General features: G+C 38.8%; 6 protein-coding genes across 6 annotated transcripts; 5 read left to right on the forward strand and 1 right to left on the reverse strand.

Moving 5' to 3' along the window:
- Positions 1–1,753: 1,753 nt before the first annotated feature.
- On the forward strand, positions 1,754–3,433 carry PKNH_1260800 (RNA lariat debranching enzyme, putative; the record flags this gene model as incomplete). The annotated part of the gene is made up of 1 exon (XM_002259910.1): positions 1,754–3,433. One exon carries the CDS (start codon positions 1,754–1,756, stop codon positions 3,431–3,433), a length of 1,680 nt encoding a protein of 559 aa, XP_002259946.1.
- A 1,065-nt stretch (positions 3,434–4,498) lies between these two features.
- On the forward strand, positions 4,499–7,996 carry PKNH_1260900 (conserved Plasmodium protein, unknown function; the record flags this gene model as incomplete). Its single annotated transcript, XM_002259911.1, has 1 exon — positions 4,499–7,996. One exon carries the CDS (start codon positions 4,499–4,501, stop codon positions 7,994–7,996), a length of 3,498 nt encoding a protein of 1,165 aa, XP_002259947.1.
- Positions 7,997–9,162: 1,166 nt separating this feature from the next.
- On the forward strand, positions 9,163–10,951 carry PKNH_1261000 (conserved Plasmodium protein, unknown function; the record flags this gene model as incomplete). Its single annotated transcript, XM_039114199.1, has 3 exons — positions 9,163–9,178; positions 9,696–9,838; positions 9,977–10,951. 3 exons carry the CDS (start codon positions 9,163–9,165, stop codon positions 10,949–10,951), a joined length of 1,134 nt encoding a protein of 377 aa, XP_038969846.1.
- A 999-nt stretch (positions 10,952–11,950) lies between these two features.
- PKNH_1261100 (nucleolar complex protein 2, putative) lies at positions 11,951–14,650 on the reverse strand (the record flags this gene model as incomplete). Its single annotated transcript, XM_002259913.1, has 1 exon — positions 11,951–14,650. The coding sequence occupies one exon, from the start codon at positions 14,648–14,650 to the stop codon at positions 11,951–11,953; it is 2,700 nt and encodes an 899-aa protein (XP_002259949.1).
- A 1,313-nt stretch (positions 14,651–15,963) lies between these two features.
- On the forward strand, positions 15,964–16,143 carry PKNH_1261200 (conserved Plasmodium protein, unknown function; the record flags this gene model as incomplete). Its single annotated transcript, XM_039114200.1, has 1 exon — positions 15,964–16,143. One exon carries the CDS (start codon positions 15,964–15,966, stop codon positions 16,141–16,143), a length of 180 nt encoding a protein of 59 aa, XP_038969847.1.
- Positions 16,144–16,525: 382 nt separating this feature from the next.
- PKNH_1261300 (exosome complex component RRP42, putative) lies at positions 16,526–17,371 on the forward strand (the record flags this gene model as incomplete). The annotated part of the gene is made up of 1 exon (XM_002259914.1): positions 16,526–17,371. One exon carries the CDS (start codon positions 16,526–16,528, stop codon positions 17,369–17,371), a length of 846 nt encoding a protein of 281 aa, XP_002259950.1.
- Between the last annotated feature and the right edge of the window lie 998 nt (positions 17,372–18,369).

An 18,369-nucleotide genomic window follows, 5' to 3' on the forward strand; every position in this document is an offset into this window, starting at 1 on the left:
TTTATTTATTTATTTATTTTTTTGTCACAAATGAAGATGATACCTTTGATTGCGTAAAAGTCTCCCCCAATTTTTTTTTTTTTTTTTTTTTTAATCTGTACATACACCAATCTGAATTTTCCATTTCAGGATTGGTGATCTCCTGGGCATACCTTCGCCGACGTCGCGTCCATCTCAGCTGTGTACCTTTAATTTATTCTTTCCGCCTTGTAATTTCCCCCCCCCCTGCGTTGTTTATGCGAGGTGTCGTTGTATCCATGGACGATACTGTACGATAATGATTGTGCGTACGGTCACTGCAGTGGATATCTTTGCTCGAGACATAAGGCGTGACGCTACTTTCGTTTTAATATCTTCCCTTTATTTTTTTCTGCCCCCAATTTTTATCATCCTACATTTCTTCCATCTTTTATTTTTCTCCTAATTGGAGAAAGCCTAACGGATGGTTCCTTCTTTGGATGAAAAAGAGCTACCTTTTTTTTTTTAGCCACCTGTCTTCATGGGGGCCCAAAAACAATTGTAGGAAAAAAAAAAAAAAAGAAACATTTTCGATGACGTGCTTATTATGGTGTAGTGTCGGCAAAGGGGAGAAGCAGCCCTATCATGCTTAACCTCGCCAACAATAAGCTGTTCCCTTTTTATTTGTCACTGTGGGGAACTACCCTGGGTAGATAAACACGCTGCAATTTTTATTACCCTCTTGTGGAAAATATGCTCTTGGAGTGTATTAGGAAATCCTGCAACAGTAAAAAAAAAAAAAAAAAAAAAATTGTCCCCAGGTGGGGATAAAACAAAGCTGGGTAACACTTCCCCTTATGGTAACTGGCTTAATGTCCACAGGGTTGTTACCCTTCCGTTTTGTCCCTTCACAATATTTTTTTTGTTAGCGAAGGGTGAAGAGGGTTGAACACATACACGTCGGAAGAGCGATCTCCTCGTATCTTTTTTACACGAATAATTTTTTTTTTTTTTTCTGATCAAATGTAAGCATTTTGTAGCTGTTAACAAGTATGCTAGGCTGGTGTATCTTTACGCATACAATTTTTTTTTTTTTTTTTTTTACGTAGGTGGATTTGGCCTTCTCTGCTCTTTTGTGTTTTCCTTTTCGCCGTGGCAAATTAGTTATCTTATGGGATTATAATTCCATATGTTGGGGGCGGTGAAACTTTATAGCAGAGCTGCAAGGTGGGGGTGTCGTTCAAGCTTCTAGCATAACCGCACCGCGACGCAATCCCCGTGTGATCTACTGGCTCCTTAAAAGTTTTAGAAAAAAAAAAAATGTACTAGAATAAGAGGAATTTCGAAAATGGGTCCGGGAATATTCTAACATTATATATGCTATCCCTTTTTTTTTTATTATGAGCATCTATATGTATGTGGCAATATAAGGCACACTACGCGGAACAAACGTACTTCTCCGCAGTATATAAGTATATACATTACTGTCCCAGTTTATGTCAGTTGAGTGTTTTTCTCAATGGTGGACTTGTTAGCCTACGGATAAAAAAAGCTGCTCTCTCTTTTTTTTTTTTTTTTTTTAAAACTCGGCACTACATAGCCAGTTCCGTGTGCCACGTGTGGTTGGGTTTGCGAAGCCCCCGCGGAAATTGGCTTTTTCCCTCGTCATCCGAAGGGAGGAAGCACGCTTGTGTTGGTAACGTAAAGGAAGATAAGTCGGCACGGGCGTACGCATACAAGTACGTATATAGGTAGTCACTTTTCCGCGCGATCACACACCTTAAGGAAAGACAAAATGATTATAGCCGTGGTGGGGTGTACGCACGGAGAGTTGAATTTCATTTACGCGACTATAGAAAAGTTGGAGCAAGACAATAACTTCAAGGTGGACCTGCTAATCTGTTGCGGAGATTTCGAATGCGTACGATACGGAGTGGACAATGATTGTTTGAATGTTCCAAATAAATACAAGAAGGAGGAAAATGATTTCAGGGATTATTTCACAGGGAAAAAGAAAGCCAAAGTGTTAACCATATTTATAGGAGGAAATCATGAAGCGGTAAATGTATTGAAGCAACTGTACTACGGAGGATGGGTAGCACCAAATATATATTTCCTTGGATATTCAAATATACATAATATAAATGATTTTCGAATTTGCAGTCTTAGTGGTATTTACAAAAAATATAATTTTTACAAAAGGTACAATGAACATTATCCATATGATGAAATCAGTAAGGTGAGTTCCTATCACATTAGAAAGTATGAAATTGAAAAATTAAAACTCGTAAAGGACAAAGTAGATATTGTTATAACACATGATTGGCCAAACAATATTGAGAAGCATGGAGACATGAATGAGCTCCTTAGGAGAAAATTCCATTTTCAGTCAGACATATATAATAATACACTTGGAAATCCACATACTGAATTTTTACTAAATAAATTAAAACCCTATTTTTGGTTTTCTTCTCATTTACACGTAAAATACTCTGCCATTTTTTTACATAGTGATAAAAAGAACTATACTCGATTTCTTTCTCTGGACAAAGCGGAACCCAGAAAGCATTTCATTCAGATTTTAAACATTGAGAAAAGGAACAACATTCCATACCTGTCGTTTGATCACTTGCCAAAGTCTTCTGCTAACGAGACAGAGGGGAAGAGCCAGTTTTTCAATGACGACTATGAGAAGCTCCTACAACATGTGGAGGATGTGCAGCGCAAGGATGCCCAGGAGGGTGGGCAGGCATCTACAGGGAAGGAGGCACCAAAGGGGGAAGATGTGCCGACAGAGGAAGAAGCCCCTAAGGAGAACACCCCAGGGGAAAGCAACGCTCAAGAAAACACCGCTCAGGGAAACACCGCTCAGGGAAACACCGCTCAGGGAAACACCGAGCAGGAAAACACCGCGCAGGAAAATACAACTGTGGAGGAAGACGCCACTGCAGAGCGCAAGCAGTTATACATATGCTACGACGAGGAGTGGCTAGCCATTTTGAAGGCCAACCATCACCTCCTCGCGGAGGGTAGCGACAAGGATTACAATTTGGAGAAGCTTAAGTACCCCTCGAAGGAAGACTTTGAGTATATCCAGGACAAGCTGAAAAATCTGGAAAATATATCCATCAAGGGCAAGGACTATTATTTGGTCCACGGGTACAATAACCCCAGTTATAAAAACCTGTGGGAGCAGAGGCAGGTCTTCCTGAACCGCTTTGATTTCGAGGAGCTCCGAATGTACGACGACTTTGAGCGTTTGTTTTTCGCTGAAGAAGTGCGCAAGATGGACACCGGGTTGCCATTGGACAATCCCAAATTGGCGGAAGATCAGGAGAATGGGCAAGAGGGCAAACCGGAAGAACCCGGGCAGAATAACCAAACTGATGAACACGGTGAACGCAGCCCCAACGGGGACAATACCCCCCATTCGGGGAACGAGTCCAACCAAAATAAACTTAGCATTGACAGCTGACATAACAGGGAGCCCCCCATACATATACACACCCCTAGGACAGCTTCATAACTTACTTTCCACCTGTGTGGACCGTTACGAAAAAAATTATCATATGTTAACGCTTATCAAATGTGCACACGTAGACATATGTGTGGATTGCGTTTTTTTCTTTTTTTTTTTTTTTTTTTTTTTTTTGTCACCAGTGGTTTATACTCTTTTTATGTGAGCTCGCCTATTTGCCTATTCAGATAAGCATAACCTATGTGTGAAGGTTGCATGTGTCTGTTGGCACGGTTGCATACCTCCGTGCATACTCCCTTGAATGGGGACCTTGGGTCATTCCTTAGTGGGTCAGCATCAGCCCCGTTGCGCATTCCTCCCCTTGGGAAATGGCTCCCCCTTCATAGCCTTCCATTTGTTTTAAAATATGCCATCTCTCAATGGAAGGAAGTGAGCATTCCCCCTTTCTCACCTCAGAATGTTTATTTTTATCACCATTTTATCATTTTTTTTTTTTTTTTTTTTTTTTTTTTACCCCCATTTTGGTCTTCATTTTTGTCAACCGCCGCTTCTTTTGTGTTAACCGGGGCTAAACGAATATGCCCTTCTTCATTCAAATCGGGAAGTTGTTTGCCCCGAAAAGTGGGGTGCGCACTCATATATGTGTAGAGCCCCGTTGGGGGATAAGCAGCCATACCGGTGATGGGAAGTAATACCCAGATAGCCACGTCGTCTGTACATACACCATTCCGGTGGTCAAAATACAATAAAGCGTAGCAGAAGGGGATGTGTGAAAATTAACCAAGAGTGGCTTGAACAGTGTAAGGGATAAGCAATTGTGAATGTTACGTGTACTACTCCCTACCTCTACGCTCCTCAAAGATTCGTATGGCCATTCACTTCATGAGAGAGAAGCCTCTCGTTTCCCCCTCCATTACTTTACTCATGTTCACCAGGCCGAGGAAGAAACGGAACAGTGAACCAACCTATGTATATATGCACATACGTACACGTGTGCACGCACATATAGGAGGCACACAGAAAAAGGAATAACTCCTTATCGAAGTAAGACATAATTTCCCGATGGATGATGACCCCACCATAAGTGCGAACGCAACACAGACAAGTGAGGGAGTGTGTGTGTTGAACGTCGCTGATGGTGAGGATGCAGCGGCTAGGGAGAATATGCATACACGCAAATCTTGTAGCGTAAGTCCATGTGGGAGCCCAAGGCAAAGGTACAAAAAGAGAAAAAAAAAAAAAAAAAAAAAAGAAGAGTTCAAAAGGGATAATAAATTAGCAGCGTTCGATTACAGAAAATATTACGAACGGGTGAACAAGTGGAATGAAAAAAGACGAGCATACACAAAGACGGAATTTTATGAGGGAGGAAAAAAGGCAACGAGCAAGGTGTGGAAAACCAAGGGGAGTGAAAGGGAAGGAAAAAAAAACGGAAAGAGGAAGTATGAAGTTTCGCAATGCCTATCTATCCATCAGCAGAAAAACAACAAAACTGAGGGTAATGATAAGGATCTCTGTAGGCCCAAGGGGGCGGGTGACCCCGTCTCGAAATGTACCAAACATGGCAAAAGCATCGTCAACAGAGTCAACAGCCTCAGCAGCTGCGTTAGTGCCAACTGTGGAGGGAAGAACAACCTGGTAGGTAGAGAAAATGAAATTGCCCCCCGATGTGGGATCAACGTCAATTACGAAGTGAGCCAAGTGGGACAAGTTGAACAAGACAAGGGAAGAAACAAAAAACAGGAATATCAGATGAATCAGACAGATCAAGTGGACGAATGGACAAATGAAAAAAGTAAGTGTTACGACAATACGCGTGATCCCCTAACGATGAAGCACGAGGATGATTCCTTCTCTCCCTTCATATATCTCAATAAACACAAACATTATGAGCGGGACCAAGTGGTAAAGACAAGTGATATGCATAATAATGCGAGTTCTAATGAAACGATAGTGGAGAATGACGAAAAGATGACCTACTCGAATAGGACTATAGCTGATAGTTTTGACGATGTGGTCAATTTGAGTCTGCGCGCTTCTAACGGGGAGAACTTGGATGATTCCGAGTTCACCGTTGTTCATGTCGGGGGAGACCACGCCAATTGGAATCACCTCAACGGTGATTACAACAACTTCCTCCACAAACCTACGATCCTTATGAAGCCAAAGGAGCCTAATAGCCACACGTGCACTCTCCCCTTGGAAAAACCAAACGGACACATGGTTGGTAGACAGACGGAAAAGGGAACCCCCAAAACAAGCATATACAACGAAAGGATTCAATTTGAGGTAAGTGATTCTCTCAGAAACTCTCATGAGGAGGATATATTGAGCCTCCCTTTAAAAATGCATGAACCATTTTGCACTCATGATGGAGAGAAAAACTCGGGACATTCGAGTAGCTACCCAAAAACCTTCTCGAGCTATGACCAGCCGAATGGCGCTCCCCAAGAAGGAATATACAAGGGAATCCATAAATGCAGCTACGGAAACAATGATAGAAGCAACAACGGAGGTAGCTGCGATCAACTACGCAGGCGCTTTTCGAATCGTTTCTACAGGTGGCCCCCCCTGAGCATCAAAAACCCCTTCGCCTTCATCTATAAAGGTGCCAAATTTTTTGATCACGTTCAAGAGGCGTGCAAAAAAAGGACAACCCAAGAAGCACAGCCACACACGACCACCACAATAAACGTATATGCAAAGAGGAAAAAAATATACACAAAGGAAGAACGCATAGAAGAGGAAGCCATAGGCAAATTGCCCATCTCCAAGAAAGAACTTCTCTTCAATTTTGAAATGGATAATTTTAAGTCCTCGGAAAATTCCTCACTACAAATTTGGGAAGGTGCTACAAGCAAAGTCAAAGCCGCTTTGCAAAGATGCAATTGGAAGGAGAACAAAATGAACAGAAAACTCACCAAACAGTTCGGAATAACGACATCCCAAGAGAGACTCCTGAAAAGGTTAAGCAGCCTGGATGAATTGAACAGATGTGACACAGATGAGGAGGGAATAAGAGAGGAGAGAAGGACGCCCATTATGGGCATGGAACAAAGCAAACCTGATTATGAGGAACGAGTGAACTCCCCGAGGAAACATAAAACCGATAAAGAGGAAAAGGAAGAAAAACCCATGAACAAGCACAAACGACTGATAGACGTAGGGGAAAAAAACACGGATAGAAACTTTGATATTTTTTTATCCCTCTTCATGAAGCACGAAAAAAAAGAAGAATTCCTCTTCTGTCTAATATGCGACGAAGAGCTGACGGAAAATTCTATTTTTTTTCAAAATTGTATCAAGCCAATGTTAGACGAATATAGAAGATCCAAATTTGAGAAAGTGAAGAAAGAAAAAAATACCTCTCCCGATGCATCCCTCAGGGATATACATATAAACAAAATAATTCTAGAAATTATGATACCATCTATAAAGAAAAAGTACCTCAAGTATGTGAGTGGGCTCTACGATAAAATGGAACCTACTACTAATAACGACATGAACGGCTCAGATGAGCTACAAAAGGAGGTACTCGAAATTAACCAGAAAATGGAAAACTTAAACATCAAATCGCTAGATAAGCATAGCACAGAAGTGCACTTAAAAGAAACTAGCCGTTATGAAAAAAAAATTAAATTAATTGAAAAACCAAAATGGAGCAATGAAGAAAATTTAAAAAAACTCCTACTGAAACAGCAAAATTATAACCCCTTTACTATATTTGGGACTAGCATTAAGGAAGTACATTTAGAAGAAGTCTTCACCCTCGATGTATACAACAATTACGTAACCAATGAAGACAGATTTAGAAACAAAATTTTGTACGATTTGTACGTAGGAAAATATATACAGAATTTGTACCACAAAATTGATTACCAAGAATGGACCTTTGTTCTTGACTCTCTGAAAAAACAGTGGAAATATTTTACCAACCTAGAATGTAATATGTTTCTGGACCCCCTGCTATTGGAAGAAATATTATGGTACATTGATGAGAACAAAATGTATAAGGACAAAAGTGAAGACATGTACATTTATGAGTACTGCTTCTGCCCTACTCCCGATCCTGGCAAAGAGATGAATCTGAATGACGTAAAGCACTTTGCCACATCAATGGCGGAGAGGTACACGTTACACCAGGATGTGAAGTATAAAAAGTTGTCCCTAAATGAGGAGCATTCCTCCCCGCATAAGGCGCTTATTGTAAAATATGATGATGTTAGTGTGGACCAAGACGTAATAGTTTATGCAGGAAGGCAGAAGGAAAAACTAACAAAGGAAGCCCTCCTTTTTAATGTACCTAGACCATCCAGTACATTCTACTACGACTCAGACTTTTTTGAAAATAAAATAAAAAAACACATGTTCAGGAAGAAAGTGAAACACTGCAAAGGTAACTTGGACATGAATTCTCCATCCGGGAAAGGGGAAGAACCCTTTACAATAAAATATAAGTCCAAAAAATGGACCTCTCAAAAATTTTTCGACAACTTTTTTTCTAATTATTATCTGTACAATTTTGACAGAAGTAATCGGAGGTACAACTCCATAATTTAGCGTCCCCTTCTCCTTATTCGCTCAGCTGGGTGTGCACATAGATATATGTGTGTACATATATATGTGAATGTACGTGAGTTTTTTGGCGATTTGCCCCGCTATCACACCCTTATATGAAACCATATATTTTTTTTGCTCCATGGGTTATACAAAATGAAGAAATGTCTGACAGGTACGTGATCCATTTGGATGAAGCTTATCAATGTGAATCTCCACTGCAGCTATTTTGCTGCGTAACACTCGGGGTTTCGCTTAACGCGTGTGTGTGCAAAAATGCTACTCACTATATGTACCCTCAAAATTGACAGACACTTTTGTATGCCTTTTACTTCAAAACATGAAGAGGAAAAGCTGCAATGCATAACTCTGTTCATGTAGAACGTGGGCAAAAGTTGGGGACGAAGTTGTCCTCTCCTTTTTTTTCCATTTTACCAAACTAGGAGCGCATTATTTGGCCATAGGAGCAAGCCCCACTTGTCGTAAAATTCGTCTGACCATTCAAGCGAAAAAAGGCTATTTTATTCTACAATAATTAAAAAAAAAAAAAAAAAAAAAAAAAAACAGCCAAAAAGAGCAAACACATGTGTGTATAAACCGTTGGGGAATTTTGAAATTGTCAAAGCAAGTGTGCTTTTCGGTTTTCTGGTTTTATTAAATAATGGTTAAATAGGTTTGATATTTTAATGACAAACAAATTTTTATTTTTCCACTTAGTTGCTACCAGTTAGTCATTCAAGTTTGCCTTTTTGTTTCACGTTTTGTGCATGTGCCTATTTTACTGATCAATCAGCAGTGCTACTTATTGGTCAACATACCATATTCACCGTCCATTTGCAACTTTAAGATATATGTAATTTTTGTTTAGCACCGTGTTTGATCTGTGGAGCATAACTATTTCTGTTCTGAACATAACGTTTTTTTTTTTTTTTTTTTTATAAGCAGCTTAGTAGTTAGCTCCCCCACTGTACCGTGTGTATGCCTTTTTTCTGATCAGTTAGAATGAAGAGATTTTTCTGCAACAGTAGAATGGAAGCTTCCAACCTTGATGCGTTATGATAGTGTGAATCCCATATATTCTTAACCTGGGGGCATACGCCATATCTATTTTTTTTTTTTTTTTTTTTTTTTTTTCAGTGGACAGCTTGCCGGAGTACATACCTATTTTAATGCCTGAACGTTCAGGTGAAAAAATGGAAAAAGCGAAGAAAAAAAAAAAAAATTACCTTCATCTACAAAATATTGCACACAACTTAGGAAATTTGTTTTACCTTTTTTTATTTTTTTTTTTCGCTAGCTACATTTTTTCCATATATTTCAATTGAGCTTATTGTATAATTTCCCTTTACCACTTTTTTTAATTTGTGTACGTTGTAATTTGATTGTCCTCTTCACATTTAACATTTTTTTATTTAATTTATCTCCACACTGTTTTGTAACAATTTTTACTCCCTTTTTTTTTTTTTGCTTTTCTTTTCTTTTCTTTTCTTTTTTTTATGCTTTCCGTTGTACGTTCTATAGTGCGAAAAAATTAAAGTTAGACTTTTTTTTTTTTTCAATTTTGTACGTTGCGAGAGTGGTCTACATTGAAATGCTGCAGAACGTCTTTTGAGGGAGCTCGATTTTGAAGCTGTAAATATCCACATATTTGCTTACCCCCATTTACGCACACGTCCATCTATTGTTCCCACCCTTATCTAAGGCTGTGACACCAATTTTATACACTTTTCCGAGTCATATCACAAAATCACGAAGCAAGAACAGTTTGAGGATCCCGAGTTGAAGAGAGTCCTCGCACAGAATATATACGACAACCTAAAAAACAGCATCGCCTATTTGGAAGAGGTATGACACAAAAAATGAGCCCCACATGGGTGATCCACAAAATTAGAACATTAGCAGTGGCTAAAAGGTGATGAACTCGGAAAAGACTTCGCTCATACATGCACTGTTCATTTCACCCAATTTTTCCATTTTACGTAGACCCAATATAACCCGTGCGAGTGCAATCATTGCCGAAGCGATATAGCAGATGTTCCATTGGAAGATACAGAGCTCCTCAAGAACGTCCCAACCGCCAATCTAATTTTCAAAGAGGAAAGTGCAAAGTGCAGCGTAGAAGACACAAAAATCACCCCAAATAATCTATCTAATATAAACCCAGTGGAGGGAGAAACTTCTGTCCATTCCAAAACTTACAATATATTGAAGAACCAGAAGGATAATTTAGAAATTCATCAGATCATTCCCCCTCTGATGTATGATAGCTTCTCCGAGTTTACCCCCCGTAGTGACTCTCACCATAAAAGTCCAAGTCTACCCAAAGAAGAAGACAAAATGAACAACAACAGATATGGAGAATATTCACCAATGGACGGGTTTGGATACAACCACCGCAACTCCATGGACGCAAATGGGTTCAGCACAAACACGTATAATAGAGAGCTTCCAAATTTAACCATGCAGCAACATAATATGCATGGAAGGAACAACCTCATGTTCGAAGATGGTAACATTCCATATGGTCTCTATGGACAGTCGAACTATACAGGAACAAATTCTCTGACGTATGGAGGTGTTAACCCCTCGCATGACCCCAAAGCGATGTATAGGAGGAACCATGAAACGAACGAGCCGTTTTATAATAACTACCCGATGGGCAGTGGAATGGGTTACAATACGCCCTTCCTTCCCCCACAGGCATACTACCCAAACATGAAACGGAATTTAACGAAAGAGGGATACACACACGGGTGTCATTACATGAACAACCCGAGTAACAATGGTGCACTCTCCAAATATCCTTCAGAAAGTGTCGCGGATAAGAGTCCCAAAAAAGAATCGTGCAGGAAAAACCTCTCGAAGGTGAAGAAGGGCGATATAGACATCAACATAGAAACGTCTTCCTCCAGTCGAAAGGGGGTTATAATAGATTTGAACATCGGCATGGGGAATTAGTGGAGCACATGGTGCACAGTTGTCTCTGCGCTGCTTGATTGTTCTTTTTTTTTTTTTTTTTTTTTTTGTCATTCTTTCCACCGTCATTTGATTTCCTTTTTTTTGTCATTCTTTTCACCGTCACATTTGATTTCCTTTTTTTGTTTTTTTTTTTCGAAAAAGTGCAATCCATTTTTGTGTCCATTATGAGTATCAACTAAACCATTATCAGTTGTTTTTTCTTTTTTTTTTTTTTTTATCTCACCTCTCAGAGAGGGTGGTAAGAGTTCTTCACACCGCGGTATGTTTCACGCGGGATAAATTCCTCAGCATGCGTGCTGATCCCTTCTGGTGTTGATGAAATATGTGTGGATGGGATACAACGAGAGGGTTGCCACACTGAAGGAGGCGTATTTTAATACGAGTGAGTTTCTCCTCTTTTCTTTGGCGAAGCAAAACATTTACTCCAAATAAATTTGTTGAATAGTCTGTGCGTAAGATTAAAAATGATAAGTTTTTTTCTACTGACTTTGGAAGTAGTCCCTTAAAAAAGGGCCATGGCCCTACTCCACACATGACGTGTAAATTTGCTCCACTATAATGGAGTTTCACTTTGTTCACTTAAGACGGTAGTGGATGGGAAGTTACATTTGTGTTAATGTTCAAACGAAGGGGTCAAATGGGTACATGAATAAAATCGATGTAGCCGACTCGAAAGGAAGAAGGAAAAAGCAAGCAAATGGGGGCAAATATTGAAAAAAAAATGAAAAGTGTTAATTTGAAAAAATAAAAAATGTTAATTTGAAAAAATGGAAAATGTTAATTAAAAAAAATAAAAAATTATACCTTGTTAAAATATAGACTATAAAAAAAGAGCCACATATTTTGGGCTACCCGAAATGGGGTTAACTCTAGATGATCCCCCTTTTACATTTCGCAGCTTGGTTAAGAGCAGGTGTCCCGTTATTGTGTGCATGGTTTGGGGGTTATTTTGATTTTATTTTTTGAGGTATACTGCGCTTAGGCGTCTTCCTCTCCATTTTCCGGTTCATCTTCACTGGACATGGAGAAAACCTCCACTTCATCCTCTCTGGAGGGGCTTTTAGCCTCCTCAGTAGGTTTGTTGTCGTTCTTCTTGTTCTTGTCCTTGTCCTTGTTGTTGTTGTTGCTTTTGTTTTTTTTCTTCTTCTTGCTGCTACTGCTGGGAGCATGTTCATCTTCGCGTTTCCTTTTTTTGGGCGATCGCTCAGAAGGAAGTTCCTCCTGATGGTCCTCATCCTCCTCATCCCCCTCCTCTTCTTCATCATCGTCCTCATCATCCCCCTTATCGTTGTCCCGTTTAATATTTTCAAGCCCACTAATTCTGGCCTTCACTTTTACCAAGCAGCTATTTTCATAGTTCTCGAGAACGGACTGTCTATGTGCAGATAAGGGCAAGTTTTCATTTCCGAGGAAAATCATTTTATCATGCATGTTGTAGATATTTCTATTTTTTCTCTTCTTCTGGATAATTTCAATGGAATTTTTTGCCAAGACAAGAAGGTTTTTAATTTTCATTTTGAATGCATGTACTTTACACTCGGAGAAGTATTTTTTCAGGAACGATTCTATTGCGACAAAAAACTCTGGAAAGGAAATATGATGTACCATCAGTCCAACATAGTCACATAAAAGGGCATATAATTTGTCATATACTTGGTGAGCTATAGAAAAATCTGAAATTAATTTTTCTTCAATTTCGAGGGAAGTGTTGATATCGAAATTTTCGATAGTTAATCTGATTTTTTGATTTTTGGAAATCGTCCTGACATGCTGATAAGATATTAACCCATTCATGATGCACGTAAAATACGAAAATAGGGGAATGTATTTTTTCTTGTCTTCCATTATTCGAATTAGCAAGTGAAGTAATTGTAAATTTATAGGCACATATTTCATGTTATTAATTTTGGTTTTCAAAATGGCAATTATTAATACCGTCACCCCATATGTAAGGATATCCAAATTTTGACAGGTTTTGATAATTTTAATTAAAAATCTAAGTAGGAGGATCATGTAACTGCTGTGGAGGTGGAAAGTTTTGAAGTCGAGGAGATTAACTTTTGATTTGTTTTTCTTGCCTTCATCTCGGCTTCTTCGCTTGTTTTGTTCATCTCCTGTGCGCAGATTTCCCTTCTTACCATCCTCGTAGGTGACTTTAAAACCCTCCCTGATTTTCTGCATGATGATTTGTACATATCTAAAGGTGATGGTATAGGCCACATCATGGGAAAGCAGCGTGAACAACTCGATGAGGCAATTCTCTTTAAAATTCATATGATTCAAAAGGAGAATGTTATGGTAGTTACTTCCGTAATGGATCAAGTATCTATGCATCAGATATTGGTACACCTCGAAGAGTAACTTCTCCAATTGGTAGGTATTTTTAATATGCTCTTTTTCCTTAAAATTGCCATTGGCAACGCTCTTGTTGTTATATAAAATTTTTTTCTTCTCATTGTATAGCTGAACCATATTTTGTATTAACAGGAAGAGGAAGAAGTAGATGTCGTTCTTCTTCGACAGGATAAACATTGTACACATTCTTTTTAAAAAAACTTTTCCCATGTTTAGTATTACTATCCATCTTAGGATGCTTTTTTTTTTCAAAATTTTGATGATCCCTGAACAGATATCACTGTTGCTTAGTTTTTTCATTCGAGTTAGGAGATACTTAAAAAAATGGACAATCAACTTTTTGTACTTTTCCAGGTGCTTATAATTTGGCATATTTTGTAAAATCTGCATACTTTGTGCGCTTTCCATATTTTTCGCGGTCTTCACATTGTCCACTATTTTCTCATCTTCCATGTCGCACTCCTTCTGGAGAGTACTATCCTCCTGATATATTTCATTATTTCTGATACACTCCAAGCTCCATATCCTCAGCTCGCGTGACCCTTCGTTCGTCATGTTGTAGAAAAGGGAGTCCACGTTGTACAACACGTTGAAGACGGTGAAAATGGATGTATCCACATTCATCGAATACTTTGTTCTGCTTTGCTTGCCCTCCTTATTTGATCCTCGTTTCTTTCCTCCTTTTTTACCCCCTTTTGAGCCTTTTTTCTGCTTCTCCCCTTGAACTGCTTCGCCATTTATTTCTCCCTTCTTCGGCATGCCGTCCTCCACCTCATCATCCACGAACATGTTCAGGGCATCCCGAAACATGGAGAGCAGCTTCACCACCTTGCTCAACCTTGTCTTCTTGCTTAAGGAATTGAGGTACGCCTCTACGTATACTATATCAATGAGCTTTCCTTCATTTTCGTGGTTATCTTTATCAGCCACATCCACCGATTCATGCTCTTCTGAGCTGGGCTCGCTCAGATCGTTCTGCTTGCAGAAGTTTTCCAGACTCTCCATGTCACTATCACCATCGCTTTCGTCACTTAGCGAATCACTAGCCTCCTCCAGCGCGTCCCTCTTTCTGAGCTTCTTTCCCCCCCCCGTGGTTTTCGCTTTCCCATTTTGGGGGGATTTCTCCTTTTGTTTCTTCTTTTTCTTCTCCTTTTTCTTCTCCTTTTTCTTCTCCTTTTTGTTGAGGACATCTTTTTCCCCTTTGTCATTTTTCACCTTTTTTTTCTTCTTTTTCTTTTCCTCCTTCGGCTCCTGTTCTGTTACCTGCGGAGCCACTTCCACTTCTGCCTTCTCCTCCACGTTGTCTACCGCGCCACCGCTCATTTTGTGCAAGTCTTCTGTGGGTACATAAATTCACGTGCCTATGCGTCACGATGCTTTTTTTACTAGCGCGCTCAGAGAAACCTCCCCCTCAAAAAAAAAATTCTTCGCGTTGGCACAGAAGCAAAATGGGGGAGAACAACGCGGCATAAATCTCCATGTACTTTGTATGCCTCTTTTGTTACCCCCTGTCCCTATTAGCGCCAATTGTGGTGGATTCTTCCTCTTCGGGTTTCCCCCTTTGTTATGAAGGGAAGTCAAAGGCGCGTGAATAGGCCAGTGCAACTGAACGGGGGGGAAATGTTAGCAACTGTATGTTGTGGGCACTCGCAGCTAACCAAAAATTGGTAAAAAAATACCCTTCTCCAAATGGCTGCAAAAAAAAAATTCAAAATACAACCAAGGTGGAGATTATTATATTATCTATTTTTTTTTTTTTTTTTACTTTTTTCTCTGCTTTTTTTTTTTTTTTTTTTTTTGTAACAATCTATAGCAACGTGGCGCAAAATAAGATTTTAAAATTTGGAGCTGATTATTGAAGAGAATATTATTTTCCTTTTTAATTCCTCGTCGGCTCTTCACATGAACTAAGCCGTTTGGCATGATGTATCCGCGCCAACTGCGGATGAGGCGAAGTTAAAAAAAACGTTGAGCGTAGGGCCATCAAACACGACGTGCTTTATCTAATCTTCGTATGACGCCATCCACTGGGACCCATTTGTATTCGCACCACGAGAAGAAAATACGACGGCGCCGTTTTCTCTTTTTTTGGGTGGCACCTTTGGGGGGCATCTTTTTTCCAGGCCGCTTGTTAACGACACCGAAGCGGTAATGCCAATCTTGTGAGAAAATAGAGTAACCTTTAAATGGGGTTTACATTACTATATAATACACCAAGGGAAAAAAAAAAAAAAAAAAAAAAAAAAGGCAAAAGGAAATCAACGCATTTTGGCGATTATTTTTCATTTTATTATTTTTTTTTTTTTTTCCCTTGTATACCCCATGGTCATGTTCCTTTTTCCGGGCAAACCTTTTTGGCATATTCGTGTAAAGGCGAGAGAATTTACCCCCATTTGGTGACATCATCCAAGAAGGCATAAAACAGGTTGCCAAGTTTTAGAGCGAAACGCCCGTAAGCCTCTCACAAACAGAAATGAACATGAAATGGCACATCCGAACATTACCGCTCCCCCTTCCATACGTTGTGCATAAGAAGCAAGCATAGAATACCCTGAAATGTGCAATCAAGTTAGATCCAGAACGAACAAAAAGGACGGCCAAGAAAAAGTTGTTATCACTTTGCCAAGAAATATAAAATGATAATAATAATTGTCATATTGCTTCTTCTTTTATATCACATATGGAACAAGAACAAAAATTACATCATCAACTTTTACTACATCAATTCATTCATATGTTTTAACAAAACCAAGAAGATAAGTGACGTGAAGAAGGAAATGGGAGATTACCAAAAGTATTATAGTGACAGCTACTGAGCAAAGTTCCGTTATAGGCAGGGGAGACACTCGTCCGGTGGTTTCGATCGTTCCTTTGTGGGCACCTTGTTTTATATGGGCATGTGTCAAACGGACAAATAGGTGAACTGGCGAATAAATATATATATATATATATATATATATATATATATATATATATATATATATATATATATATATATTTTAGTGTATCCATTCATTTCTCCTTCTTTTTGCCTGCACTACTCTTCCGCCCTGTGCGTACATTCACTCGCCCCAGCAGTTTCTCAAAGGGGGGTAAACATAATTAAAGGTATAGAGAAAATCAGCCACGTAGAGGTACCCCTAGTTCACTCCTCCCCTGGACCTCTCTCCAAAGGGCGTAACCCAAGATTGCGCTAAAATGAGTTCGCTAAAGTACATTGAGAACAGCATCAACTCCAACATTAGAGTGGATGGAAGAACCCTGTCGACGTACAGAACCATCGAAATAAATAAGAACATTTTGGTATCAGCAGATGGCAGCAGCAGCGTCATGAATGAAGAGAACAATGTAATTTGCGGGATTAAGTTATCCCTTTTAACACCGAGTTTAGACGCACCGGACGAAGGGGTTATCAATCTGCAGATAGATTGCCCCGCATCGGTAGCTGCAAATAGAATAAAAAAAGATCATTTACAAATTATGTCGTCAATTATTTACGACTTATGTTTAAAAAATAATATTGATCGGAAAAAATTGTGCATTTTACCATCCAAGTTTGTTTGGGGAGTTGACATAAGCGTTATGGTTTTAAATGCCGGAGGAGGACTATTGGACATCATCAGTATGGCCATTTATGTAGCTCTGAAGGATACCGTTGTCCCCGTTGTAAAACCCAAAAGGAAAATTGACGAATCGAACACCTTTCACCATACAAAATGTGCAGACTACCAAATCGAAATAGTTGAAAATCAAAAAACGGATTTTCCGTACGAAAATGTACCCATATGTGTCTCCATAGGAGAAATAAACAACAAATATGTGTACGATATGTCTAAGGTGGAAGAAGAGTTAGTTGAAAATATTTTTGTTGTCGCCGTTACATCAAGTGGGAAGTGCGTAGCATTTCACAAGTTATATGGCATATCTATGGAGATTGCTTCGATATTAAATATGACGGAAAATTCGTCCAAAATTTCGCATCACCTTTTTGAGAAAATTAATGAGGCAATTGTGAAAATACAAAACAGAAGTATCCTTGTGTAGGATGCAGAAAAGGGGAGTAGCCTTTTTTTTCGGGAGTTATTATTCCTCGCCCAAGTTAGATGTAATTATCGTTAATCTAAAGAGCCAACTGTGCATACACGAAATACTTATCTACCCAAACGTTTGTATTTTAGTTCACTCTCATTTTTACAAAGCTTATCTCATTCGTTTTGAGATTGACCGTTTGGCTAGCACCTTTTGATTTTTTTTTTTTTATTAAATCACATATTATAGAAAATGTGGTGATAAAAAAAAAAAAAAAATTCTCTTAAAAAAATGTTGTAAAAAAAATGGCTAGTCGAGCTCCAAGATAGTGGTCGCCACACATTTTGCCTGAACAACAGCTCGTGTAGGTTGATCGTTGTTCTCACCGTGCATACATTAATCTATTAAAAGTATGAACGAGTCAGAAAATAGCTGCACTTTTTTACCGGGAACTAGGCGGCTAGCCATAAATGTGCAACGCAAAACAGAAAAAAAAAAAAAAAAAATATATGCAGAAAAACGTAAAAATCGATGTGTGCGAAATGTTTCATTTTTTGAAAGTTAATTCACAAATATATATTTAGAAAGTGATTTAAAAAGAACATTATTAATAAAATTGATGCAAAAGAAAGTATCACTTAAAAGATATGTATCTACTTATCTATCACGAACATAAATATAAATTTAATCTACTCTCACGTGAGAAATGCTTTTTCTGTTTTAATCTTGTTTCATTTACAACCCGCCCACACATAGGTACACACGCGTGTCTATGCATTTGTATCTCTTTTTTTTTTTTTTTTGATGTCTTTTTTTTTTTTTTTTTTTACCTTAAATTTCCACTTTGTTTTCCACTTTTTTTTCACCCATTTTTGACTCAAACCGCAAACAAAAATAATTAGCAAACCCTTAAGGCCATGTTTAACGGTTTTCACACCCTTGAGAGAAAAAACAAAATAATAAAATAAAAACATACATTTTTTCCATACAAATTTAACACCTGTTTTGAGAAG

The sequence above is a fragment of the Plasmodium knowlesi genome (assembly GCF_000006355.2).
Source record: "Plasmodium knowlesi strain H genome assembly, chromosome: 12".
Lineage (NCBI taxonomy): Eukaryota > Apicomplexa > Aconoidasida > Haemosporida > Plasmodiidae > Plasmodium > Plasmodium knowlesi.